Genomic DNA, 26,661 nt, shown 5'->3' with positions numbered 1-26,661 from the left:
TTAATACATGTTTCGATGGAAGAGAGGGGAAGTAACTTTTACAAAGCCACAGAATCCAAGAGAGTGACAAAGCCGGAACTGGAATCTGCATCACCCTCCTCCCCAACCTGGGAAGAATTCGCTCTTCTTTGCGTCCTACCCTCCTATCCCACCGATTTTTGATTCCCAGCGTCAAGGGCTATAGAGTTGACATTTTAAGGAGTGCTATCTTCCATCTGAGGAAGGAAAGTGCATAGCACAGTGGGGAAGGACATTGAACCCGTCCCCCCAAGCCTTCCCGTCCCCAAGGACAAGGGAAATCCAGTCTCGTCTCCTCCCCAGGGGAGCATTTGGGTCCAATTAGTCTTTCCCCACGTCCCTAGCCCACCCTAGACGAATATCCGGGTCTCGGGCAGCCTAGGCAAAGCTTCCCGCCCCCAGCCACGCAGGGGACCCCAGCAGATCCCAGCCCCATTAGGCTACACGTTGCGCCCTCCGGCCTCCGTCCCCACCCACTGCCTGGGACGCCACAGTCATCAGGCCCCTCCTTCCCCGCGCGGAGCCGGCCCCGCCTCCCGCGCTCCCGCGCTCCCGCGGCGCGTCTCTTGTCCCGCCCCCGCCGGCCCCTCCTCCGGCCCGCGCCTCTGGGGCCGAGCGTTCTCCCGCCGGTCCGCACCAGCTTTGGGTATTTGCTTTCGCGGCAGTCAGGCCAGCCGAGCCCGTCTCCAGCTCCGGGCAGCGGGGCAGAGGGCCCGGCCGGCGGGGCAGCCATGGAGGCGGCGGCGCGAAGGCGGCAGCACCCGGGAGCGGCGGGTGGCCCGGGGGCGCAGCCGGGCGCCTCCTTCCTGCAGGCCAGGTGGGCGCGCGCCGGCGGGCGGAGCGGAACCGCAGCCCCGCCACGTGACGGGGAGGGCGGGGGACCGGGGCCACGGAGCTCGGGTGGGTCGTCCCCGCGCTATCCCTGCAGCTGCTTCTCGCCCACTCGCCTGAGCCCCGCATCCGCGCTCCTTTCTCTTCCTGGAGGAGCCCCGTGCCCAGGGAGGCTCAGCGGCGGGGTTCAACGGCCCACAGGCCCGGCCGGCTCTAGGACAGTCGCTCAGCTGGGGTCCAAGAAACTCGGGGTGGGGACGGCAGCGGCGGGCCCAGAGGACATCTCTGCTCACTAGGGTCCCCAACGCGCCTGCAAGCCCCGGGCGCCAACCCGAGTTCTGGGGATGCCTTTAAACTTGACTTGGGTTCTGATGTTAACAGGAGGCTCACTCCTTGCCCCGAGGAACCAAAGAATGTGGGAATGTAAATGGAAGAGACAGCGAAATGTGGAAGCTCCCCTCCAGAGAAAGAATTAGGAAGGGCTTTTCCCACACGGTTGCTGTTCCCTTCTCTCAGTAAGGGGAAGTTATTGGTTTATGTAGCTGAGACCAGGTGCTTGGGGCAGAGGAAAATGTACAGAAGCCACCTTTTAATCTTACCCTCCACTCGACTTTCATACCATTTTACAAATTATAGACATTCATTGCATGGAGCAGGCATTCATTAAGCATCTCTGTTGTGTCCAGCGCTGTGCCAGGCACTAAAGCGGTGGGGAAGGTGAAGCTGGGAGGGTCCCACAGTCCGGTAGGGCGGGCCTGGAAGGAACAGTCCAGGGGCTGAGAGGTCGTCTTGGAGGGCTGCCTGGAGGAAGTGGAGCTTGAGCTGCATCTCAAAGAACTCAGTAGGTGACAGGGGAAGAAAAGCTGTTCCAGCCAGGGGAAAGCTTGGGAAAGGCAAGGAGTGGTGCTGGAGCTTTCTTTGTGTACAGTGGCAGGAGGATGCAGACTGATTGTGAAGGGCCTTGAATGGCAGCAGAGCTGGGACCAGAGTGAGAGCCTTGAGTGCGAAAATTAAGGAGACGCTCTCGGGGCACTAGTGTTCAAAAACCTTCCATGGCTCCCCTATGCCTACTTAAATGTTGGGCCCTGTGTGCCTCACTTGCCTCACCCTAGTTCCTGCCCTAAATGGCAGGTTAAGTATGCAGCTTTTGTTCTGTAGGGCACAGGGGAGCCATGGAAGGTTTTTGAGCACTAGTGTGCTCAGTTTTAGGAAGTTTGTGGTATGATTTGGGATGAGGGAAGAAGTCTGAGAGACTTGGGTGAGAGTAGCTCTTTTTCGTGCTACTAAAGGACATGTCTGTTTTGGATCACCTATAAGTTGGGAGTCTTTGACTGCCTGAACTGTGGTAGTCCAATTAGAACAGCGTGTGAGTAGCAGATATGGTCATGCGGGGTTTCCACATGCAGCATCTTACTCAGTCTTTTTGTTATTTTGTGTGTGTGGAAACTGAGGTCTAAGGAGGTTTACATCATTTGCCGGCAAGAACCAGGGCCTAAACCCAGGGTTTCTGATTTCTGTTTTCTGTTCTTACTACTCCACTCTGGCTATTCCTCTTTACTCCTCCATGAGCTCCCCACCATCCAGGTTGCTCGTGGGGATGGCATGAGAGGCTGGCTCTCTTCCAGGGTGTCTCTGCCCACCTCATTGGATGCCTGTAGGCCGGTTCTCAATATCATTGCTGCACAAGACAGTAGGCAGAATCATCCTGTCTAACTCCTAGGATGCTTGGATTTCCTCTGCTACAGTCATGCTTTGCTTACATACCTCTAATGACAAGGTGCTCACTACCTTTCAAGGTACCCTATTCCAGCTTCCACCTGCTCTGTTGAGTTTTTTGTATTGTAATCAAAGTAATACATGCCCGTGATTAAATAAAATTGCACAGACAGGCTTAGAGTAAAAAGCAGTGGCCCTTTTTCCACCTCTCCCTAGTACCAGAGACAACCGTGTTAGCTTCTTTTAACTGTTTCTACCAGAATTAAATTCATATTTCTAAATAATAATAACAAATACTACGTACATGCCACTTTCTGTGGGCCAAGCCCTGCTCTTAAGTTTTTGCATTAAAAAAAAAAAAAGTTTTTGCATAATTTATTCAGCCACAACTCTTGACGTAAGATCTACTATTATCCCCCATTTTATAGATGAGAACATTGAGGCCCAGGAGGTAACTTGCTAAAGATTTGGTTAGTGGTAGAGCTGGGATATGAACCCAGGCAGTCTCCAAAATCCACACTCAAAAGCTATGCTCCACTGCTATTTCTTGGTTTATCAGTTGCTATTAGCCTCTAAGCTAACGTTTACCTACTAATTTCCTGTTATGATTTGGTTCACTTATGCCTCTCCTATCTTCACAAGATGGTTTTGTATCACCATTTTTAGTTTTGCTCTTTGTTACCTTTGTAGCCTTAAGGAATATGTATATACCATTATTTCTTTTTCGGTCAACTGTAAAATAATATCTTTTTTTCCCCAAATTTTACTTATTTATTTATTTATTGAAGTATAGTTGATTTACAATAAGGGCAGTATCTCTTGATTCCTTTTTAAAAGAATATTAGTCTTCTACCCTAATCTTTAGCATTCTTTACCCTTTCCCCAACTCCTGTCATCTATAGTTTTACTTTCAAGTTGTCAAGGTTAACAGTAGTTTTTACTTGCTGTTTTTTAACCATAATTGCCTTCCATGTTTTGTTTGCGGATTGATTCTGAACTTTGAAAATCAGTATACAATGTTTTTATTAGTTAAGCCATGTAAATATTGTTCCCTACAGAGTCCAGTAAGTTTAACAGTTACATTTGCTTTCGTATATTGCTTTTGTTTTTCCTGGAGTTTCTAATTGCCTTTCCTTTTTTTCTCTTATTTTTTTGCCTTCATTTTCTCATTTTTTGTTCAAACTTGTCATCATGTCAGGTATTTCACCATTGTGTATATAGAACCAAAATCAGTCCCTCTATAGTCCCCATTCATAGGTCCCTGCTTGACTCCACCATGGCTGAGACTGCTGACCGCTTTGAATATTTCATCTATATGTTATGTGCTTTATGGCAGGGGTCCCCAATCCCCAGTACCAGTCCACGGCCTGTTAGGACCCGGGCTGCACAGCAGGAGGTGAGCAAGTGAGCGAACCTTCATCTGCCGCTCCCCGTCACTCCCCATCACCACCTGAGCCATCCCCCCCATTGCTTGCATTACTGCCTGAGCCATCCCCCATCTCCGCCCACCCCCCACTGCACCCCGTCCATGGAAAAATTGTCTTCCACAAAACTGGTCCCTGGTGCCAGAAAGGTTGGGGACCACTGCTGTATGGTATGCGCTCCCCAACTGTCGTGGTATCAGTTTTCCCAGATGGTAGACTTGTAAAGCCGTGGAGGAGATTAAAGGCCATCCTTGTCTTGGGTTACCTGCCATTGTGCTTTCACTGTTGTTCTCAGCAGGAGAAAACCAGTCAGATGCTCTTGATTCCCAAGTTAGGTGTCTGCCCTGCACCTGCCCTTCTTCTTCCTGCTCTGCTCAGCCCGGCTGGACTCATGACAGGGATCCCCATTGACTGAGTGCCTCCTGAGGTGGAAGAGGAAATAGTCACTGAGCCCCTAGTGTGTGCTTGGTATCCACAGCTTCCAGAGACCCACACTTAAGTGCTTCCCAGGCTTTCAAAACGCCTTTATTTCCTGTACCAAACATCCTGCTCTTTGCCCAGTTTGAAGGTTTCCAGAATAAAACACTGAGGACTGTTATTCTCCTTCCCCATCAAAGTTCTTCAGGCCCGGAGGTTGCCACCCATCTGCTTTTTGAGGCCTTGCCCTGATGGTCACAAAGGGGAAGGGGCATGGTGGGCCCTCTATACCAGTCACTTGCCTAAGACAGTGACTGAATATCTGCCTCGGTCCGAAGGCCCAGCAGCCCCTCCTCTTCCTTCCACCAGTAAGCCAGGCATCTGAGCTCCCTGCAGCACCTTTCTCACTTCCACCTCCAGGCCTTTGATCCTGCTCTCCTGCTGCTTTTCTGCCTACTTGAATCCACCCAACCATGCTTCCAGGCTCCCTTTCTTCCTGCAGGTTTTGCATACTGCTTCAGGCTACGCCAATCCCTCTCTATCTTGATCTCCTGATATGCCACAAAGCTTATAATAATCACCAACAAAATAGCAAGATACTTAGAGCACAGGTCTTGAATCCATGTAGACCCAGGTTTGAATTCTCTGCCTTTCAGGACTCCTGGATTGCGAGTGTCAGAAAGCCAGTGTGAACTACAGCACCCTTAGCAAAAGGGAATGTATTGGCTCTTGTGGCCAAACCATTGCCTTGGGGACGCCTGGAACTGGGAATGTGAACCCTCTCAGGCCTTCTTCTCCTCTTTTTCCCTGCTCCTTTCTGCAGGGCTACTTCATTCTCACCTGGCTGTCCCTTGAGGCTGGAACCTTGGCCACAGGCAGCCCCGTGCTCTCATCTTTAGCGTCCCAGCACCTGAAAGGAAGATGCTCTTTTCAACTCTAGTTAGAAAAGTCCCACTGCGCCGGCCTGGGTCACTGGCCCTCCCTGTGGCTCAGGATACATCATCTCTCACCAGAAGAAGGAGGGAGTAGGAAGGCTGACAAAAGGAATAGTTGATACAGCTTCTTACTAGTGGGGGTAACCTTGGTTAAGCCTCAGTATCCTTATCTGTAAAATGGGAGGGTAACAGCCTCCTGGTATGGCTGTGGGGATTAGATGAGATGGTGCTGGTGAAGCTTCTAGCACAGCACACAGTCGGCACTCAGTAAGTGGTGGGCACTGGGTAGAGGGGACAGGAAGACTTAGTTGACCTAGGAAAGGCTCACTCCACCCGCCTTGCTTGCCGCAAGAGGATGATGAGATCCCCCAAGAGCTTGCCTCTCTGTGTCTGGGTTGCTCTAGGAGCCCAGTGTGGACCATACTTGGAATTGGCTAAAAATGATCCCAGAGTTGTGGAAGCAATAGCAGTGTTGACAGAGCTATTGTTTGCCACTAAAACAAATGAGTAACTGGTAACTGAGATTGTTTTATATCAGCCAGTAATCACTGAGCATAACTCAGGTACTGAGCTGAAAACTCTGGAGAATATGGACTCAACATCACACAGCTCCTGGTCATGGCACTAGTTGAGCAGTACAACTTACATCTCAGTCATCTTAGGAGGAGTGGGCTGCTTGTCACTGGAGGTATGCAAGTAGTGGCAGGGACACTATAAAGAGGATTTGTACTCTGATGGGGAGGTTGGTGAGTTGAGAGAACCTTAAAATCACCCTTCTTCTTGAGGGTCTAGATACGAGCAAAACTCCAGCCCAGTGATGTCATGGCCTGAGTGGGAGTTAGGGATGATGCACTCCCTGTAGTGGGCTTTGGGAAAAGCTTCATCAGGGAAGCCTTCTTGGAGGAGGTGGCACATGCACTGGCCCTTTAGCTTCAGCTCATTTGTGAAGAGCAGATGGCTGACTGCTTTGCAGGAGAGACAGGCATCCAAAGGTGTGTTGTCAGATGGTTCTCCTCTTCTTGCCACGTCTCTCACATCACCTTGTCCCTGCTGCCTTCCTTCTTAGGTTTCACTGTGGATTGGTGAGAAGAAGGACACCTGCAGCCCTGTTCCTACCTCCTCATGGTTCAGAAACCAAGGGAAAGGGAGATCCCCTGTTCATCCCAGTCTATAGTCTGTAAGGCACATCTCACCAGAGGGCTCTAATTGATCCAGCTCAGGTCACATGCCCATCCCGTGGACCAATCACTGTGGATACAATGATGGGTTAGAGGTTAAAAATATAAGCTCTGGAACCTAATCATTTAGGTTCAAATATTTAGCTATGTAACTTTGGGCAAGTTGCTTAACATCTTGGGCCTCAGTTTTTTCACTTGTGTAATGGGGGTAATATTCTAACCTCAGATGGTTTCTGTGAGAATTAAGAGAGTTAAATGAGATGGTACATGCAAACAGCTATAGTAGTGCCTGGAATATAGAAAGTGTTCAACAAAGGTTAGCTATCATCATCCATCACCATGTTTCATGCTTTTCAGCCACATTTGCATCCTTTGCCCCATCTGATTTCCCCGTCATTCAATAGGTAAGAAAACCCAACAGTTATTATACCCTTTGGGCATTTTCCTGCCTGAATCATAGAGAAGCAAAGGTCAGGGCAGACGGAGTCCACTCCCAGGATACCTTCCCATGGACCACAGTATTTCCAGCAAAACCTTTTCCTAGAACTTAATCATGTGTGCTTCCTCCTGCTCCCAAATCTCTGTGGCTCATCTTCGTGGGGAAGCTTCGCATGGGAGGAGAGAAGAGCTGACCCCTTTTGTCTGCCCCTTCCCCAGGCACAGCTCCGTCAAGGCTGATGAGGCTGCCAGCACGGCTCCCTTCCACCTTGATCTCTGGTTCTACTTCACCCTGCAGAACTGGGTTCTAGACTTTGGCCGCCCCATTGCCATGGTGAGTGTGAAGCTGTGGACAGAGCCCTGACCAGCAGTGAGGAGACAGGGTGACTTGAATTGTCAGAGTGACCTCAGACAAGTCATTGCCTGTACCAGTACACTGTGAGAATAGGTCTGGAGGCTTTCATGTCCTTTAGTTCTACGACTGTGACCAGTGCGGCAGCTGCCAGCGAGTGGGGGATCCGGAGGGGCCTGACTAGTCATACTGCGCCCGCCCATATCTCACACCCAGGTTTAACCAAAGCACCAATTCAGACGGTGGGGTATGAGAAAGGATCCCACCAGCTTTCCCCACAGCCTTGGGATAGTATTGTTTTTCTGGAGGTGAAGAGTATAGGCTGAATTTGCATATCATGTATGACTTGAGCCTTGGGTAATTTTTAGTGTCATCTGGTGAAACTGTCCCCTTCCCTCCAAGGCGATTTCATGCATCAGTGTACAGTGGTGGCCTCTACGGAGATTAATACTGGAAGAGCACCAAATCCCCTCACTTGTCACGAATAAGATAGATAGATAGAAAGATAGATAGATAGATAGATAGACAGACAGACAGGTAACAGAAGGTGAAAAAAATTGAGTGAGTTCCCACCAAGAACTAAGGTGTTAATTTTTGCATGTGGGTGGTAAAAATAACAATATCCAACACTGAAACTGACACCTCATACATGCTAGTGCTAATGCAAATTAGCAAAGCCCTTTGGGAAAGCAGTTTGTCAAGGCGATAACTAGTACCTAGAATAGTGCCTAGCAAGATATGTGCTTAGTATACTTGTACTGAATGAATAATAACAGTAAGCTAGAAATAGCGGTTAACATACATTGAGCGCTTACTCTGTTCTAAGCTCTTTATGTGTTTAAACTTATTTAGTTCTCCCATCAATGCTATCATTAATCTCAATTTTATAGATGAGAAGACTCAAGGATAGAGAGGGTAAATAACTGGCTCAAGATCACCCAACCAGCAAGTGGAGGAGCTAGCACCTGCCCCCAGGCACTCTGGCCCCAGAGCCCACCCCCTTCCATCATGATTTTATCCAGAACCCTAATACGTTCATCCCTCCTGACTCAGTACGACCCCTCCCAAGAATCTGCCCTGAAGATGTAATCAGCAAGAAGACAGCCTCTGTACCAAAGATGTTCATTGCAGTGTTGCTTATAATAGCCAAAACTTGGAAGGGACTTGAGTGTCCAGCAGTAGGGACTGGGTAAATCAGCTTTGCTGTATGCAGTCTAGAGGATGCTACCTGGGCATTAAACAGGAATTATGAATACTCTAGAGCAACCTGGAATGTTTAAGGAGAAAAAACATGCCTAAGTGGCATGCATATTGACTGCCTGCCAATCAGTAACGGCCCTAACAGTCTTGTATACATGGGATCAAAGACTTGAAGGGGATGAAGAAAAGCTTCCTGGCAATGGTGTCGGGGAGGAGGTATGGTGGCTGCTGATTCTTCTTTCTGCAGGCTTGCCATAGGTTTACATGTTTTTTAAATGTAGGTGAAAGTAAAGGGACTGAGCCAGGAGTCAGGGCACCCAGTCAGTTTTATAAGTGACTTTGGGCAAGTCAGTGTCATCTGGGCTTTGGTTCTGTCATCTGTAAGATGACTGGTCGGACTAGCTGCTCTGAGCCCCCGTGCAGCATGAAGGTTCCGCATACTGGGGGACAAAGGAGCTGCCCATCAAACTGGTGTTACAGGGAGAGGGGAGATGAGGCCAGGGGCAGGCTCATGGCTCTCCTCATTCACTAGGACTCAGCCTCATCAGGTCTAATAGGGGTCTCCTGCAGGGCAAATCACTTCCCCCATCCTGCTCAGAGTTGCTGTGGCCAGTATAACCTTACGTGGGCTCATCAGGAGTATACATTTGAAAAACTCGTGTATACACTGGAGCTTTTCACATGTACCCATGATAGTCCCAAATTTGTAATAAGTACAAAATAAAACCTTTTACAAGTTATAAAAGTAATATGTCATAGTTATAACAAGTCACTTCATACCCAGGGGTAAAAAGAAGTGTGAGACTCTCCCTTTCCAGTTCCACCTCTGACAGTTTGAGGCTCATCCTTCCACTCCTTTCTCTACTCATGCAAACGTATGTATACATCCTTTTTTTTTTTCTCTAACCAAAATGAGATTTTACTTTATACTTTATTTTACAACTTGCTTGTTTTACTTTAGAATATATCATGGCTGTCTCTCCATGTCAGTACATATGAGGTGTCATTTCTGTTAATGGCTACTTAACCTTCTATAGAAAAGATGTACTGTAGTGTATTCAAGTAGTCAGCCTATTTCTGGTATTTTGCTATCACAAAGAGTGTTTCAGTCAACATATATATCTTGCTATAGATAAAGATACAGAGATACATGCACACAGCAAATAAGAAAGAGAAAGAGATTGAGATTCTTGTATCCTGAGAGTTTTATTTCTGCAGGGTGAATTTTTGATCGAAATTTATGGTCATTACACGTGTTCTCAATCAACAGATAGTGGGCGTACGGTGTGGCAGGGCGGAGGTTGTGAAGTGTTTGGACCTCGAATAGGGGTTTTCCCACTGACACCGACAAGGCTGGGTCTCACTGGGTAGAGCAGTAGGAGGAACAAGGGCATTCTAGACAGAGGAATGGCCCTGGCCTGCCTGCCTCTCTCAGGGAAGGTAGAAAAGGAAGAACTGAATCTACTTTGTAGAACTCACTTATTTTCTCCTTTGTTTCATAAGCTGTAGTTTCGACCTGATTCGGAAGTGGTCCATCTGCTCAGTGGACAGAGTGTTTTTCCATACCTGGGTGGCCAGGAGATCTTGTCATCATCCTAGGACCTGGAGTGCCAGATCCTTAAGGGTCCATGTAGATCACCTGGGCCACATTTCGTGTTACAGATGGGGGAACTGAGGCCTGAAGAGGGGAAGAACTTGCCCAGGGTCACCCAGAAAGTTGGTGCACAACTGAGTCCCAAAGGAGCCTCCAACTCTCAGGCCGGTACCCAGGGACCTTTATTTAGTACCCACAGGGAGAGGGACACACGGTCAGGCCCTGGATTTGTGTCTGCTGTGTGCTTACCTTCTCTGGGACTCAGTTTGTCTGTCTGAAAACACCTTCACTTCAGTGCTGCTGAGAGGATCCCAAGAGATCACAGAAAGAATGAAGTGTGTGCAGAAGAGGTACTGAGGGCCTCACGGGGCTGTGCCTAGTAAAAACCATTCCTCCCCTTGCTCCCCAGCTGGTGTTTCCTCTCGAGTGGTTTCCGCTCAACAAGCCCAGCGTGGGGGACTACTTCCACATGGCCTACAACATCATCACGCCCTTTCTCCTGCTCAAGGTACAGTCCAAGGCTCCCTGCCCTCCCTTCCCACCCTCATTTCTTCCTGCACCTGGCAGGAAGCTGGTGCCGAGCCCCGGGAGTGCCCTGAATCAGGCTGTCCCCTGCCTGACTCTGGGGGACAAAGGCTGTGATAGAGGGACATGTCAAGCCCCAGGAGAGGCGAGACTGCCTCTGGCCGGGAGGCATGGAGAAGGCCTCCCCAAGGAGGGGCGTTTGATTTGGGCCTCCGCCTGGTGTGCTTGGGGATGAACTGGGAGAGACCTTCAGGCAGGAGCACCTGAAGACAAGGCCGTGCTGGAGGAGCCATAATACATCTGGGGAGGCTGAGGTGGAAGGAGTGGCTGGATCGCCCAGGGTGAGGTCAGGGACCAGTTGGGAAGGCAGGTGGGGGCCAGGTGGCAGGAAGGGCAGCAAAGGAGGGTGAGCTCTCTCCTCTGGCCTGGAGATCCCTGACTTTGAGATACCACTGGGAACACAGAGCTATCTCCTAGATAGCTGCAGGAGATAGACATCTGGGTGATGGCTATCTCCAAGGTAGCTCTCGGCAATGCTGGCTTTGCATTTTGCCACATAAGGGCTCTTAAAACTATCGCTGTTTACTGTCCCCATCATTTTGTTTTTAGAGAGACATTTCAGATCTCCAAAAAATAGGGAAGGTGTAATCTCAGAATTCAGAGGGTCTTTAGTAAAATAATTTAGTTTCAGAAGCACCTGCTGCATCCCTGTCATTTTCATTTTTGTTTGCTTGGATTGCTCATTTGCTCAGAAATGGGAGGGTCTCCTCAACAGGCCAGCCCAGTGACCCAGGAGCAGTACTGGGGGTGGTGGGAGGGCGGGGCCTGGAGCCTGGATGCCTGTGTCACCTCCAGCACAGCCCGTGGGTGTGTGTGACCTTGGGCAGAGCTGGCCCTGCTGAGTGTGTTTCCCCTCCAGCACAAGAGGGTGCTGATCCCTGGCCCCTGCTGGGTTCACAGGGATCTTGTGGGACTCTGGAGGCTGGACTGGCCCCACTAAAGGGACCCACCAATTTGAGAGTGACGTTCCAGCTGGTGGCATCCCTCCCACTCTGGGTGTGAGGGAGGGGAGCAGAGGGTGTCTCCTATCATGGTGGAGGCGGGGGTCATGCTGTCGGGCCTCCCTCTGACCTCAGCTCATCGAGCGGTCCCCACGCACCCTGCCGCGCTCCATGATCTATGTCAGCATCATCACCTTCATCATGGGCGCCAGCATCCACCTGGTGGGTGACTCTGTAAACCACCGCCTGATCTTCAGCGGCTACCAGAACCACCTGTCAGTCCGTGAGAACCCCATCATCAAGAATCTCAAGCCGGAGACGCTGGTGAGCCTCCACCCCGGCCCTGCGGTCTGTCCAGGGGGCCAAAGAGGCTGCCCGACCTATCACGGTGCCCTAGATGAGGGCAGGCCGCCCCGCCAAGCTAGGATGCTCCTGTGTTACTAGGAAGTGGCACGTAGGCTCCCACCAGGGCCCCCTCCTCCGGGTAGGGAGGGACTGAGGGCAGCTGGGGGAGGCCTGGGCATTGGGGGGAGGGGTCCGCCGGGTTGCGTGGGTCCCGCACCCTCCCTGAAGCCCCTCCCCGAAGCCCTTCCCCCTCTGCCCCTGCCTCGCCTCTGCCACCCCCAGATCGACTCCTTTGAGCTGCTCTACTACTACGACGAGTACCTGGGCCACTCCATGTGGTGAGTAATGGGGCCCGTGGCCTCAGCCAGCTCTGCCGCCGGCCTTGGTGACACTGAACAAGGGCCTGGGGTCTCCAGGTGTCGAGCGCAGCGGCTGGAACGGCGTGCTCTTCCCCGGCGGGTGCGCTGTCACTCAGCTCTGGCTCCCGCCGCGCCGCCTTCCGCTCCCGCCAGCCCGCGGCGGCCACTAGAGGGCAGCGAGTGGCTGTCCTCCCTGGGCCGAGGCTGCAGTGCTGATAAACATCTCCCCCACCCTGGGGATGGGGACCCCGCCGTGTTGGGCTGCGGTCTTGGGCATGGAGGCGGAGAGGAAGATGAGTAGGTCCGGCTGGACTAGGTCGGGGGTGGGGCGGGGGCAGGGGTGCTGCCTGTGCCCCCACTCCTCCGAACTCCCAGGGGGGCGCCTCCCACCCCTTCACCCACAGTGGAGGAAACCTCACGAATGCGGGCTCAGCCACAGGAGATGCAGGGCCCCAGCTGGGGGCAGTCATCTGTTCCAGGCCCACACCTTACACAGGATAAGCTGGGGCCAGTGGGAGGGGGTTTGGCCATGGGTTGACAGCTAGTGACAGAGCCAGCCCTGGGCCTGGGTGGCCCCACTCCCGAGCGAGGTGGGCTTACTTTTGTCGCACTTGCCCTATGCTGTGTTTCTAGGTTCTGTTTGGGGGCCTGGAAGGTCAGGGGCTTCCTGGACAGGCAGGCCTCTTGCCAGTTCTCCCTGGCTTGTGCCAGAAGACCCTTCCCATGGAAGGCTGGGGACAGGAGGAGGAGAGAGGAAGAGAGGCTTGGAGAAACGAAGGAGCAGGAGAGGACTGGGAGGGCGCGGGGGCCACATGAGGGGGGAAGAGGGGAAGGTGGGGAAGGAGACAAGATGGTGCGTGGGAAGAGAAAGGGGGTGTGTGTGATGGCACAGCTGCGTGGGGAAAGCAGCCTGTGTGTGGAGAGGAGAGAGGGCGGTACCTTTGGGGTGAGATGGTGTGTGTGTGGAAAGGGGGTGAGGCTGTGGGCTGAGTGTGGGTGAAGGGGCTTCACAGAGCTCTTTGGAGGCCCCTGGCAGGTGCTGTCCCCCCCACCTTATTTTAAACTGGGACCTCGGGCCTCTCCCTCCTCGACCCTGCTGGGTACACCCCTTTCCAGGGCAGTGAGGGGCTGGGACTGCTGGTATTTGGGTGCGTACACGAGGCAGACACACACACACACACACACACGAGTGAGTGGGGTGGCCAGCGCCGCGTGGGAGAGAGCTGCCCCTCCCCTCACCCCCCAGCCTGCGGGGCTGTGATCGGCATGTGCTCAGGGAGCAGACCTCATCTTCCTGCTTCCCTCTTGGGCCCCCTGCTCGGGAAAGGCTGCCAGGGAAGAGTGCCACCCGAACCAGGCATTTTTGTAAGCCATGAAGTGAGACTGCATAGGATGGTGCAGGGAACCAGTACAAGGACAGGCGGGGGAAGAGGCCCTGGGTGGGGGCAGCTGGGCGGGGCAGCTGGGCGGCTCAGCACTGTCTTCCCTGCTGCAGGTACATCCCCTTCTTCCTCATCCTCTTCATGTACTTCAGCGGCTGCTTCACTCCCACCAAAGCTGAGAGCTCAATGCCAGGGGCAGCCCTGCTCCTGGTGGTGCCCAGTGGCCTGTACTACTGGTGAGTGGACGCTGGACCTGGGGTGCGGGGACGGTGGGGGCCCTTAGTGAGCCAGGTAGTGAAAATGTGCTCTTGACCGCAGGGCTGCTGTGTGACCCCAGGTGAGACTCTCCCTGTTGAGGTCCCTGCTTCCTGCTCTTTCAGTGGGGACTGTGACTGCCTAATGGTGGCCGCTCTGTGACCAGGAAGCCAGGCCTGAGTGTGACCTCTTCACATTCACAGTGCAGCCTCGGGGCCAATAGAATCCATCTCCGACACCAGGCCCTGTAAAGGCCTTGCGACCTCAATTTACTCCTCTGTGAAATGGGGATAATACCCGCCTGTCTCCCTCTTAGGACATGGTGAGAATCCAGGGGGAGAGAAGGGGGCTTTGTAAACTATGAAGCATCATGGAGATGACAAGGACAGATATGTGGGGAATTCCATGGCCTCAGGGGCTCCCTGCCTGGTTTCCTTTTCCCTCCAGCTCTCTCTTCCCGTTCCAGAGGATCCAGGCCTCAGCCGGGCTCCTACCCCTCCTCTGTCGCTTCCGCTCTGGAGAAAGGCTCCCCTGGGGATGGTGGGTGTCCTGGAAACAACTAGCCCTTCTCTGGTGGGAAGCCTCCAGCCAAATGAAAAGGGCCTCCTCTCCTGGGGCCAGCTCCGGCCCACCTCCAGGGGCTGCCCCTGGCCAGCTGTGGGGGTCCACCAGAGCGAATCCGCATACCCGCTGAGGGCAGGATTAACAGGAATGGGTGGTAACTACAGCTGGAGGGAAAGAGGTGAGACGTGGGAAGAAGCTTCGGCCCGTTCTTACCCATAGCACTACCAGAGTGATAGCTACAGGAGGCCGTTTATTGAACAATATGCTTTTCCAAGTATGTAGTTCTTGAGAGATAGGGCCATTTATGCCCCCTTTATGAGCAAGAAAACAGAGGCTCCAAGATGTCATGTAAATTCCCCAAGGTGACACAGCCACTAAGTTGCAGAGCGATGTAGTTCCTTGAGTGGGATGGCTCAGCATTGCGGTTCTCTCTATAGGCAGGGGAGTGGACGAGATAACCTCTCAGAAGCCCTCTAGCCGGTGTTACTGAGTTCCTGGCCACATGCTAGGTACTGCCTTAAGAGCTGGAGAGAACCCTGGGAGATGAGACTATCCCAGCCTTCAAGGAGACAGTAATGACAACTTCCATCAGCTGAAACTGCATTCCCAAACTCAGACGCCTTTAGGAACCAAGCTGGTAACAGAAATGCATGAAGCAGGCATCAAGTGAGGCAGTAGGGAGTGGTGGGGACTGTGGCAAGCTGCAGAACAATGCTCTCTCTAAAGGCAGCAGCTGCTTTCTCCTCATCAGTTATTGTCATGTGGGAATACAAGCCTAACGTGAGCAGGGAAACCAGAACTCCACATTGGCAGGTAATCTGCTATTTACATATTGGCAACAAACTCAACATTTAAAAAAATAGTAACTCTACAAGCCAAATCAATATGCTACGTATGGGCCATGGCTCAGAGTGAAGTGGTTGCCTGAGCCCCTCACTTGACGCGCTATTCTGACCGACTGGGTGGGCAGCCTGGTACTTGGGTAGAGGGAGGGATGCCGGGCAGGATGGGCTGTCACGGCACCCACCTCCCCTCACCCACTGGCCTCCTTAGGTACCTGGTGACTGAGGGCCAGATCTTCATCCTCTTCATCTTCACCTTCTTCGCCATGCTGGCCCTTGTCCTGCACCAGAAGCGCAAGCGCCTCTTCCTGGACAGCAACGGCCTCTTCCTCTTCTCCTCCTTTGCCCTCACCCTCCTGCTCGTGGCGCTCTGGGTCACCTGGCTATGGAATGACCCCGTACTCAGGAAGAAGTACCCCGGCGTCATCTACGTCCCTGAGCCCTGGGCCTTCTACACCCTCCACGTCAGCAGCCGACACTGAGTCCAGGGCACTGGCCACTGGTGCTCTGCCGGGTGGGAGATGGGCCATTGAGGGCATCTGAGCATAGGGAGTGTGTGTGTGTGTGTGTGTGTGTGTGTGTCCACCCACGTGTGTGCAACCCATGGCTTAGAGCATGGGTGAGAGTATGCATCGTGCGTGTGGTTAGTTGTGTGTGTGTATGTTTGTGTGCACATGCACACACATGCAGAGTGCATCACTGTGAGACTGAATTGTTTTGGTCAAGTTTCCATTCGGTTTGCCTCTTCAGGATGGGATGTAGTTTGAGGCAGTGTGTCCAGGCCAAGAGCTGGGGCCTGCCTTCCTGTGCATCTGATGGAATCGGGCCCTCTCACTTCCACTGCTCAGGGCTATCTCTTCTTCCTGGGCTGTCTTCTGGTAGCTGCCAGAGAGGCCTGGGTGGGGCAGAGGTTGGGAGGGGACTTGGTCTTTCACCTACTACCTGGTTCACTCCTCAGGCCCGCCCAGACCCTGGAGGCTAGATTACACGGGTTACATGAACTCGCTGTGTATTAATGAGCAAAGCACAACCCTTCCCTGGGCCTCATTTGCAAGAGTTGGGCCCACAGTCCCAAAGCGTGTTGGTGGGCGGGTTGCAGTCTCCTCTTGGGGCACCCTTAGGAGGGGTGAGTGGTTCTACCCCGTCCCTGCCCTCTCTGACCCCGGGAGGGGTATGTGCACCCCAGATCCTCACCCAACCTCAGGCTGCACGGGGTGTTGAGCCACCCGACTGTGGGGAGCCAGAGGCCAGCCCTCCCCGCCACCCACCGGCCTGATCTCAGGGTCTGGCAGTGGTCTCTGATCTCCCTCTGCCAGAAGCTCTCTCTCCCTCCCCGCTCCAGGATCGTGGCCCCACTTCGTGTGAGGCTGACTGCAGGTTTCTGAGTGGCCGCTGAAAGCAGAGTTCTCAGGCACTTGCACTGTTCCCTGAGCCGCTCACTAGGGGTGGGCACGTCGTGAGGCTCTTCAGACAGCCTTGTCTCAGCCTCAGTCTCTGCCTGCCGCCAGCAGGCCTGCTCCCAGGAAAGGGGCCCTCGTTCCCCATGGGACGCCCCCCCGCCGCCTCCCCCGAGGCACTGGGGCCCGGTCTCCTCCCACGGCTGCAGGCCCACGGCCTAATTTCCCAGCAGTGCCGGCCTGCGTGTGCGCAGGGGTCTCGGGGGCCTGCCTCGCCTCCCCCGGCCCCGCCTCCTCTCCTGTGCTCTCAGGGAGCCCTGTGCCTCAGGGCCTCCTTTCACCCTTCATGCAGTGGTCCCCCAGCCCCCGTCAGTCCCCGTCTGCTGGCAGCATCAGGGGTGAGAAGTGTGACTAAAGGCGGTGTGGAGCCCAGCCTGACTGGCGGCTGCTGCTTCCTACTTGGGGAGTGAATCTGGGAGGCAGGAGGAGGGCGGTCCCTGGAGCAGGGGAGGGAGTGGCTGGTCTGGGGCCCAGGCAGGAGCCCTGGGCTGACCCCAAGGGCCCACTCAACCCCGTGTGGCTGAGAGCAGGTGCTGCCACTGTCCCCTGGCCCTCCGTGCCACTTAGTAGGATCCTGCAGTTGGGGGTCACCAGCAAGAAGGGCCTCCTCTAGGTCCCAGCTCGCTTCAGAGGAGTCTGGGGGGGGGTCACAGGGGTGGGGACCAGCATAGGGCATCTCCAGACCTGCCCCTCAAAGATGTCCCCCTGAGCCTCCCAGCTGTGCTGCAGCCCGTTCCAGAGGCTGAAGCAGAGAGGCTGCCCTGTGGGGGAAGGTGGCAAGCCTGGTTTGTGGGAGGTTGGCACGTAGCCTTGGGCAAGCTGTTTAATCCCCCGGGTCCTCAGCTCTTGATCTTTGAGGGTCTCAGCCTCACCACACAGCCACCAGCGGCTTTGTGGGCTACTGTTACTAGAAAACACAGGGGAGGGCCACGCTGAACAGGAGCCGCATCATTGTAGGCCATGTTGTGATGAGAAAAACACCTTCTGAGGAAAGCAGCTTTGTTTTTCAGGCTTGCTGCTGAGGCATGTTACAGTACGGTAACCCTCCTCACACCCGGAGTGTGGACATAAAGACTGGAGTTTAGGATTCCCACTTTGCTTTTCCCAGGCACCTTTTAAAATAACCACTCAGCGTTTAAACCCATAAAAAGCTGGTGACCTCTGCCCCTACCACTGTATGATAGGTGCTTGGTACCCTGCTCTCTTCTCCCTCAGGACCTGGGACGGGGGATGGTCCTTCCCCTGGCTCATTGCGCCCCCTGGCCTCTGGGATCTGAAATAATAAATCTTGTGGCTCTGCTTCCTTCGTGTGGATGTATTGAAACTGCCTTCAGTCAAAAGGACCCCGTGGGTTTCATTTCCCCAGAGTGGGAGCTGGATGCTGAGGGAGATGCCTGCCGCCCCCGCGTGGGTGGCTTGTGCCCCCTGACTCAGCAGGTCACAAGTCTGCACATTCTTAATTCATAAGCCAGCTGCGGCCTTTCAGCACACAAGGGCCCCCACCTGCCCAGCAACCTTGTTTGAATCCTTCCCTACCTCAAGGCCACTGTTAACTCCAAAGCCTGCTCCAAGCCTGTTCTCCATAGAAGGACTTAATGGATATCTTCTGAGCAGGCATAGGCCTGGTTATGTGGGGTCTGAAGCTTATACAATTTTGGGGGTGCTTGATAAGAAAACAGTAAAAAAAAAAAAAAAAAGTAAAAAATTAGGTATGAAAACGAGTATTCAGAATGGAAAAGAAATCACAGCAATTTATTGGAGCCTTGGAGAGTCATGTCCCTCTTGACCAAGATCTCTTTGGGCAGTTTACTGAAAATATTGCGCTAGAAATACTTCTTAATTGCAACCTGGCTTCCCTCCACCTAGAAAACTCTAGACCAATGGTTTTCAAAGTATGGCTCTGGGTGGCAGAAGAAAATGCAGATTCTTTCCCCCTTTCACCTGCTGAATCAGAAATTCTAGTGATAGGGCCCTTCAGGTGAACAAAATCTCAGCCCCCAAGTGGCATTGGAGGGGGTTTCTGTTTTGCGTCCTGAGTTGAAGTGTAGCCTACACACAACAAGGTAAAGCATACACCTTGAGAATTTTTGTAGAGTGAACCCTCAGGTAACCACCACCCTATGCAGGTGTTTTCAACATTAGAAACACCCCCTTAGAGACACCTAAAAACACGTAAAAAAGGAGTTGTCCAGGGTGTCTCAGTTGGTGTGCCTTTGGGGACACACAGCCCCAAACTCTAGCACACACTGACCTAAACTCAATGAAATGTCACGTGTATGGTCAGGTCTTGAAGATGGCTATTCTATTCCTCTCTATACATCCCCAGATCGACCACGCCCAACTTCACTACCATGACTATGCAATCCTTGTAATTGTAGGGCTTAACTAGTCCCTGGTAACTGATGAGCCCACCTGAGCTCAATTCCCCCTATAACTGGTAGCCTCCTTCCCCCGCAGGAGCAGCAAAGGCGGCTGCCGAGTCTTGTCTGCCGCCCAAGGCAGGGTGTTGCTCCAGGATGTTGCTTCAAACGTGTAAGATCCCCTATCCGGCAAATCACTGATGTGTCTGTCACTGTCTCTGGGCTGTTCCTTTGGTCTCAAGGCTGGGCCACTACAAGGCATGCAGGCCTGCGGGAGTGCAGCCCAACAATTGGCGAGCCGGCCGAGAAGCCAAGGAAACTCCCGGGAGCACCGAGACGTCAGGGAACAAGGACGGGAAATGGAAAGTTGTGAGGCATCCGGGAGTGGCCATCCACTCGTGTGCGGGGCCCTGTGGCGTCTGTCCTTGATGAATGGGGGCCGCCAAGAGACGGGCGAATCCATAGAGCACCCCGAGGGTGTCGCAGAGCTGTCGCTGCCATTACTGTGGGGAAGAAGAAGCTAGACGGTGGAAGGGGTAGCCGTGACTGTGGGCTGGCTGCTGCTTTGGAGGCTGAGAAAGGCCACAGACACTGAGCAACTGCCCGAGGCTCAGGCTTGGGGCCTACAGCTGGGATGCCAGGCTGGCCCAAACCAAAACTGCTGGAACGTTAATGGCCAGATTGAGGGAACAAGATGGGAAGCAGACACTTAACCCGCCATGCCGCGTGGCTGAAGGGAAGGCAGCTTCCCCGACAGGGAGTCCAGATGGTTGGGGCCCGTCCAAATGGGAACCCCAAGGCGTGGGACCCTATAGAGAGCACTGATGAAGAGGAAGAAGATTGGGACGAGGTCATGGAGCTCCCTGTCCCCCAGGCACAGATGAAGAGCTCTTTTCTCCCCCAGAGCAGAGGCAGCTGACCATCAGGAGGGATGCCTCTCTCTCCCATCATAATGGTGATATTCTGTTAACCTCAGGGTCTGTTTCCCGTTTCACAGTAGCAGCCCCCACGCTTGGAGCTCATTTGACAGCAGACGGATGGCTGGAGAATGCAGACAGAGGGCAAAGACCTGGATGACCTGTCAACTACTTGGGTGTTTTCTGGCCAGGTAAGCCAGAAGTGGTACCCTCAGCAGTTAGTGGCAAAATGCAAGCACACCTGTGAGCCATCACCCCGAAACAATGAGAGACCTGGCTAGGGCTGTTGGGCTATTGGAGGCCTTCCACCCCGCATCTGGCCCAAACGTTGTGACCCTGGTTCAAGCCTGTAAAGGAGGGAGCTCAGTGGGAGAGGACCCGGGGAAGGAAGATGCCTTCACCCAAGCCAAGGTGGCTGTTAAACAGATCCAGGGCTTTAGGGATATGAACTCAGGGACAGGCTTGTGAGTTGGACGTGGCCAGTGAGCCCCAAGGGTTTGGTTGGGGCCTGTGGTAACAGCGTAATCACAAGAGTGCCCTTGGGCTTCTGGTCCCACCCGTGGAAGGGGGCGCAATAATGATGCCGTGTGATGGAACGACAGCTCTGTGCAATCTACGGTGCTTCACAACAGGTGAAAGACCTCCCAGAAGGCACCCCAGTGACTGTACGTACTCAAGATCCCATAGCTGAGTGGCTAAAGGATACCTTCCAGAAGCCCAAGTCCGGGCATGCACAAGTCCAAACCATAACTAAGTGGCATATCTGTTGAAGTCAACGTAGCCCTAGACCTACTGGCCCACTGAGTGCAGAGTTACACGCTCTCTGAGGCCTGGTGACCTACACCATGGAGGACCCCACTGGCCTGAGGGAGAGAGCTGATCCTCCTGAGATAGCACCTTTAGTGGAAGAAGGCACAGGCTCCATCCCTTGGGAGGTTTCGTACACTGATGGGTTGGCCTGGGGTAATCAGTGCAGGTGGGCAGCAGTGGCCAGCAGGCCTGCAACGGACAGCATCTGGATGGATACAGTGGATAGCCCAGGAGTGGATGGTGGCGGGGCGACCCTATGGGGAAAGGACCCCGATAGCCACCAAGGAACCCACTTTATGGGCCACGAAATTGAGGCATGGGCCGATAAAAATGACAGACACTGGCATTTCCCCCTGCGCTCCAATGCCCCTGCTGCTGGGCTGAGCAGAGGGATGAATGGCCCACTTAACCAGCGAGACTGGAAAGCCGCTCTCTTGACATGTGCACCAGGACGCTAACTCAGCCCCTCCGAGCTACGACTGAACATACCAGGAGCAGGCGACCCAGTGCCTGCAGCACGTTAACCCAGAAGCAACGAGTCAGCACCATCCAAGTTCAGCTGTTGACCACCGAAGGACCAGTACTGATCAGGACAATAACTTGTTTTCACCCTGGCCACCAGACCTGTTCCTAGGGGATCCCAGGACAAAATGGCCCGGGACTGGCAGGTAGGTCCCCGGCGGTTTGGGTTTGAGGCTTCATGGGGAATGGGATTAGAAAGGGACTTACAGGCTTCACCTGTCCTCCGCTTGGCCCTGCCTAAGACCACGAAGGTAATTAATCCAGGCCCCTATTGGAGAAAGCACCATTATATAAACCCTGTGGTGTGTTTTACGCCCTCTCCGGTGTTTGGCACTGGCCGTGGGGACTGAGGGAGGACAGACGGTGTGGGACTGCAGGCTGGGACGCAGACCACAGGTAGGGGTGGTGTGATCTCAGAATGCTGTTACTGCTTGTGTTTGGCTTCAGGGTCATGATCTTCCCCCCGTCTTGTGCCTGTAAAAGGTCTCTCTATTTCGTCCCTAGCCTGAGCAGAGGGAATCTGTCTGGGACCTGGACAACAATGGTGGCCTCGCCATGCGTGAGTCTGACTGCTGGGTCTACAGCGAGATGTGGTGGTCATTCTCCTCTGGACTTCCATGGAAAGTTGGCCCAATAAGCGCCTTTGCAGGTGGCTCCAAAGTCTGCCCACCTCTTGGACTCTTGATACTCCTTAGCAGCTGTTGCCTCTGTTGCATTTGTGGTATTTGGTTGCAGTGCCCTCTGCACACATGACCCCCGGGATATGGCGGAAGAGGGTCGGACCAAGATTGTAAGGGTCATATAGGGTGTGTGGGGTGGAGCGTATGGTCAGGCCGTTCAAGATGGCTGTTCTCTTGCTCTCTGTACATCCCCAGCTCGACCAGGCCCTGCTTCACTCCCATGACCATCCAATCCTCGTAATTGTAGGGCTTAACTAGTCCCTAGTAACGGATGAGCCCACCTGAAGTCAATTCCCCCTATAACTGGTAGCCTCCTTCCCTCGCAGGAGCAGCAAAGGCGGCTGCCGAGTCCTGTCTGACGCCCACGGTGGGGTGTTGCTCCAGGATGTTGCTTCGAACGTGTAAGATCCCCTATCCAGCAAATCACTGATGTCTCTGTCCCTGTCTCTGGGCTGTTCCTTTGGTCTCAAGGCTGGGCCACTACAAGGCCTGCAGGCCTGCGGGAGTGCAGCCCAACAATTGGCGAGCCGGCCGAGAAGCCAAGGAAACTCCCGGGAGCACCGAGACGTCAGGGAACAAGGACGGGAAATGGAAAGTTGTGAGGCATCCGGGGGTGGCCATCCACTCGTGTGCGGGGCCCTGTGGCGTCTGTCCTTGATGAATGGGGGCCGCCAAGAGACGGGCGAATCCATAGAGCACCCCGAGGGTGTCGCAGAGCTGTCGCTGCCATTACTGTGGGGAAAAAGAAGCTAGACGGTGGAAGGGGTAGCCGTGACTGTGGGCTGGCTGCTGCTTTGGAGGCTGAGAAAGGCCACAGACACTGAGCAACTGCCCGAGGCTCAGGCTTGGGGCCTACAGCTGGGATGCCAGGCTGGCCCAAACCAAAACTGCTGGAACGTTAATGGCCAGATTGAGGGAACAAGATGGGAAGCAGACACTTAACCCGCCATGCCGCGTGGCTGAAGGGAAGGCAGCTTCCCCGACAGGGAGTCCAGATGGTTGGGGCCCGTCCAAATGGGAACCCCAAGGCGTGGGACCCTATAGAGAGCACTGATGAAGAGGAAGAAGATTGGGACGAGGTCATGGAGCTCCCTGTCCCCCAGGCACAGATGAAGAGCTCTTTTCTCCCCCAGAGCAGAGGCAGCTGACCATCAGGAGGGATGCCTCTCTCTCCCATCATAATGGTGATATTCTGTTAACCTCAGGGTCTGTTTCCCGTTTCACAGTAGCAGCCCCCACGCTTGGAGCTCATTTGACAGCAGACGGATGGCTGGAGAATGCAGACAGAAGGCAAAGACCTGGATGACCTGTCAACTACTTGGGTGTTTTCTGGCCAGGTAAGCCAGAAGTGGTACCCTCGGCAGTTACTGGCAAAATGCAAGCACACCTGTGAGCCATCACCCCGAAACAATGAGAGACCTGGCTAGGGCTGTTGGGCTATTGGAGGCCTTCCACCCCGCATCTGGCCCAAACGTTGTGACCCTGGTTCAAGCCTGTAAAGGAGGGAGCTCAGTGGGAGAGGACCCGGGGGAGGAAGATGCCTTCACCCAAGCCAAGGTGGCTGTTAAACAGATCCAGGGCTTTAGGGATATGAACTCAGGGACAGGCTTGTGAGTTGGACGTGGCCAGTGAGCCCCAAGGGTTTGGTTGGGGCCTGTGGTAACAGCGTAATCACAAGAGTGCCCTTGGGCTTCTGGTCCCACCCGTGGAAGGGGGCGCAATAATGATGCCGTGTAATGGAACGACAGCTCTGTGCAATCTACGGTGCTTCACAACAGGTGAAAGACCTCCCAGAAGGCACCCCAGTGACTGTACGTACTCAGGATCCCATAGCTGAGTGGCTAAAGGATACCTTCCAGAAGCCCAAGTCCGGGCATGCACAAGTCCAAACCATAACTAAGTGGCATATCTGTTGAAGTCAACGTAGCCCTAGACCTACTGGCCCACTGAGTGCAGAGTTACACGCTCTCTGAGGCCTGGTGACCTACACCATGGAGGACCCCACTGGCCTGAGGGAGAGAGCTGATCCTCCTGAGATAACACCTTTAGTGGAAGAAGGCACAGGCTCCATCCCTTGGGAGGTTTCGTACACTGATGGGTTGGCCTGGGGTAATCAGTGCAGGTGGGCAGCAGTGGCCAGCAGGCCTGCAACGGACAGCATCTGGATGGATACAGTGGATAGCCCAGGAGTGGATGGTGGCGGGGCGACCCTATGGGGAAAGGACCCCGATAGCCACCAAGGAACCCACTTTATGGGCCACGAAATTGAGGCATGGGCCGACAAAAATGACAGACACTGGCATTTCCCCCTGCGCTCCAATGCCCCTGCTGCTGGGCTGAGCAGAGGGATGAATGGCCCACTTAACCAGCGAGACTGGAAAGCCGCTCTCTTGACATGTGCACCAGGACGCTAACTCAGCCCCTCCGAGCTACGACTGAACATACCAGGAGCAGGCGACCCAGTGCCTGCAGCACGTTAACCCAGAAGCAACGAGTCAGCACCATCCAAGTTCAGCTGTTGACCACCGAAGGACCAGTACTGATCAGGACAATAACTTGTTTTCACCCTGGCCACCAGACCTGTTCCTAGGGGATCCCAGGACAAAATGGCCCGGGACTGGCAGGTAGGTCCGCGGCGGTTTGGGTTTGCGGCTTCATGGGGAATGGGATTAGAAAGGGACTTACAGGCTTCACCTGTCCTCCGCTTGGCCCTGCCTAAGACCACGAAGGTAATTAATCCAGGCCCATATTGGAGAAAGCACCATTATATGAACCCTATGGTGTTTTATACGCCCTCTCCGGTGTTTGGCACTGGCCGGGGGGACTGAGGGAGGACAGATGGTGTGGGACTGCAGGCTGGGACACAGACCACAGGTAGGGGTGGTGTGATCTCAGAATGCTGTTACTGCTTGTGTTTGGCTTCAGGGTCGTGATCTTCCCCCCGTCTCGTGCCTGTAAAACGTCTCTCTATTTCGTCCCTAGCCTGAGCAGAGGGAATCTGTCTGGGACCTGGACAACAATGGTGGCCTCGCCATGCGTGAGTCTGACTGCTGGGTCTACAGCGAGATGTGGTGGTCATTCTCCTCTGGACTTCCATGGAAAGTTGGCCCAATAAGCGCCTTTGGAGGTGGCTCCAAAGTCTGCCCACCTCTTGGACTCTTGATACTCCTTAGCAGCTGTTGCCTCTGTTGCATTTGTGGTATTTGGTTGCAGCGCCCTCTGCATACATGATCCCCGGGATATGGCAGAAGAGGGTCGGACCAAGATTGTAAGGGTCATATAGGGTGTGTGGGGTGGAGCGTATGGTCAAGCCGCTCAAGATGGCTGTTCTCTTGCTCTCTGTACATCCCCAGCTCGACCAGGCCCTGCTTCACTCCCATGACCATCCAATCCTTGTACTTGTATGGCTTAACTAGCCCCTAGTAACGGATGAGCCCACCTGAAGTCAATTCCCCCTATAACTGGTAGCCTCCTTCCCCCGCAGGAGCAGCAAAGGCGGCTGCCGAGTCCTGTTTGCTGCCCACGGCGGGGTGTTGCTCCAGGATGTTGCTTCGAACGTGTAAGATCCCCTATCCAGCAAATCACTGATGTCTCTGTCACTGTCTCTGGGCTGTTCCTTTGGTCTCAAGGCTGGGCCACTACAAGGCCTGCAGGCCTGCGGGAGTGCAGCCCAACAATTGGCGAGCCAGCTGAGAAGCCAAGGAAACTCCCGGGAGCACCGAGACGTCAGGGAACAAGGACGGGAAATGGAAAGTTGTGAGGCATCCGGGGGTGGCCATCCACTCGTGTGCGGGGCCCTGTGGCGTCTGTCCTTGATGAATGGGGGCCGCCAAGAGACGGGCGAATCCATAGAGCACCCCGAGGGTGTCGCAGAGCTGTCGCTGCCATTACTGTGGGGAAGAAGAAGCTAGACGGTGGAAGGGGTAGCCGTGACTGTGGGCTGGCTGCTGCTTTGGAGGCTGAGAAAGGCCACAGACACTGAGCAACTGCCCGAGGCTCAGGCTCGGGGCCTACAGCTGGGATGCCAGGCTGGCCCAAACCAAAACTGCTGGAACGTTAATGGCCAGATTGAGGGAACAAGATGGGAAGCAGACACTTAACCCGCCATGCCGCGTGGCTGAAGGGAAGGCAGCTTCCCGGACAGGGAGTCCAGATGGTTGGGGCCCGTCCAAATGGGAACCCCAAGGCGTGGGACCCTACAGAGAGCACTGATGAAGAGGAAGAAGATTGGGACGAGGTCATGGAGCTCCCTGTCCCCCAGGCACCGATGAAGAGCTCTTTTCTCCCCCAGAGCAGAGGCAGCTGACCATCAGGAGGGATGCCTCTCTCTCCCATCATAATGGTGATATTCTGTTAACCTCAGGGTCTGTTTCCCGTTTCACAGTAGCAGCCCCCACGCTTGGAGCTCATTTGACAGCAGACGGATGGCTGGAGAATGCAGACAGAAGGCAAAGACCTAGATGACCTGTCAACTACTTGGGTGTTATCTGGTCAAGTAAGCCAGAAGTGGTACCCTCGGCAGTTACTGGCAAAATGCAA

At 54.0% G+C, this 26,661-nt stretch overlaps 1 protein-coding gene across 14 annotated transcripts in view; it reads left to right on the top strand.

Moving 5' to 3' along the window:
• The window catches only part of CLN6 (CLN6 transmembrane ER protein), a 58,660-nt gene extending 32,939 nt beyond the window's left edge, over nucleotides 1-25,721 (top strand). Inside the window, exons 3-10 of one of the 14 annotated variants that reach the window (XM_082383438.1) lie at nucleotides 7,177-7,291; nucleotides 9,294-9,384; nucleotides 10,513-10,611; nucleotides 11,765-11,953; nucleotides 12,257-12,312; nucleotides 13,829-13,951; nucleotides 14,418-14,510; nucleotides 15,588-18,136. In XM_082383438.1, the coding sequence (XP_082239564.1) occupies nucleotides 10,573-10,611; nucleotides 11,765-11,953; nucleotides 12,257-12,312; nucleotides 13,829-13,951; nucleotides 14,418-14,510; nucleotides 15,588-15,858 (771 nt within the window). In that variant the 5' untranslated portion in view covers nucleotides 7,177-7,291; nucleotides 9,294-9,384; nucleotides 10,513-10,572 and the 3' untranslated portion in view covers nucleotides 15,859-18,136. Of the gene's footprint in view, nucleotides 1-580; nucleotides 836-7,176; nucleotides 7,292-9,293; nucleotides 9,385-10,512; nucleotides 10,612-11,764; nucleotides 11,954-12,256; nucleotides 12,313-13,828; nucleotides 13,952-14,033; nucleotides 14,053-14,173; nucleotides 14,293-14,417; nucleotides 14,511-15,285; nucleotides 15,348-15,587; nucleotides 18,137-25,606 lie in introns of those variants that run through there. The other 13 variants (XM_082383443.1, XM_082383442.1, XM_082383436.1 and 10 more) reach the window with 13 other exon arrangements.
• The last annotated feature ends 940 nt before the right edge of the window (nucleotides 25,722-26,661 follow it).

The sequence above is a fragment of the Balaenoptera borealis genome, assembly GCF_965194805.1.
Source record: "Balaenoptera borealis genome assembly, chromosome: 3".
In the NCBI taxonomy this organism is placed as follows: Eukaryota; Metazoa; Chordata; class Mammalia; order Artiodactyla; family Balaenopteridae; genus Balaenoptera; species Balaenoptera borealis.
The sequence above is the reverse complement of the archived record's forward strand: the minus strand, read 5'-3'. Positions and strand labels throughout refer to the sequence as shown.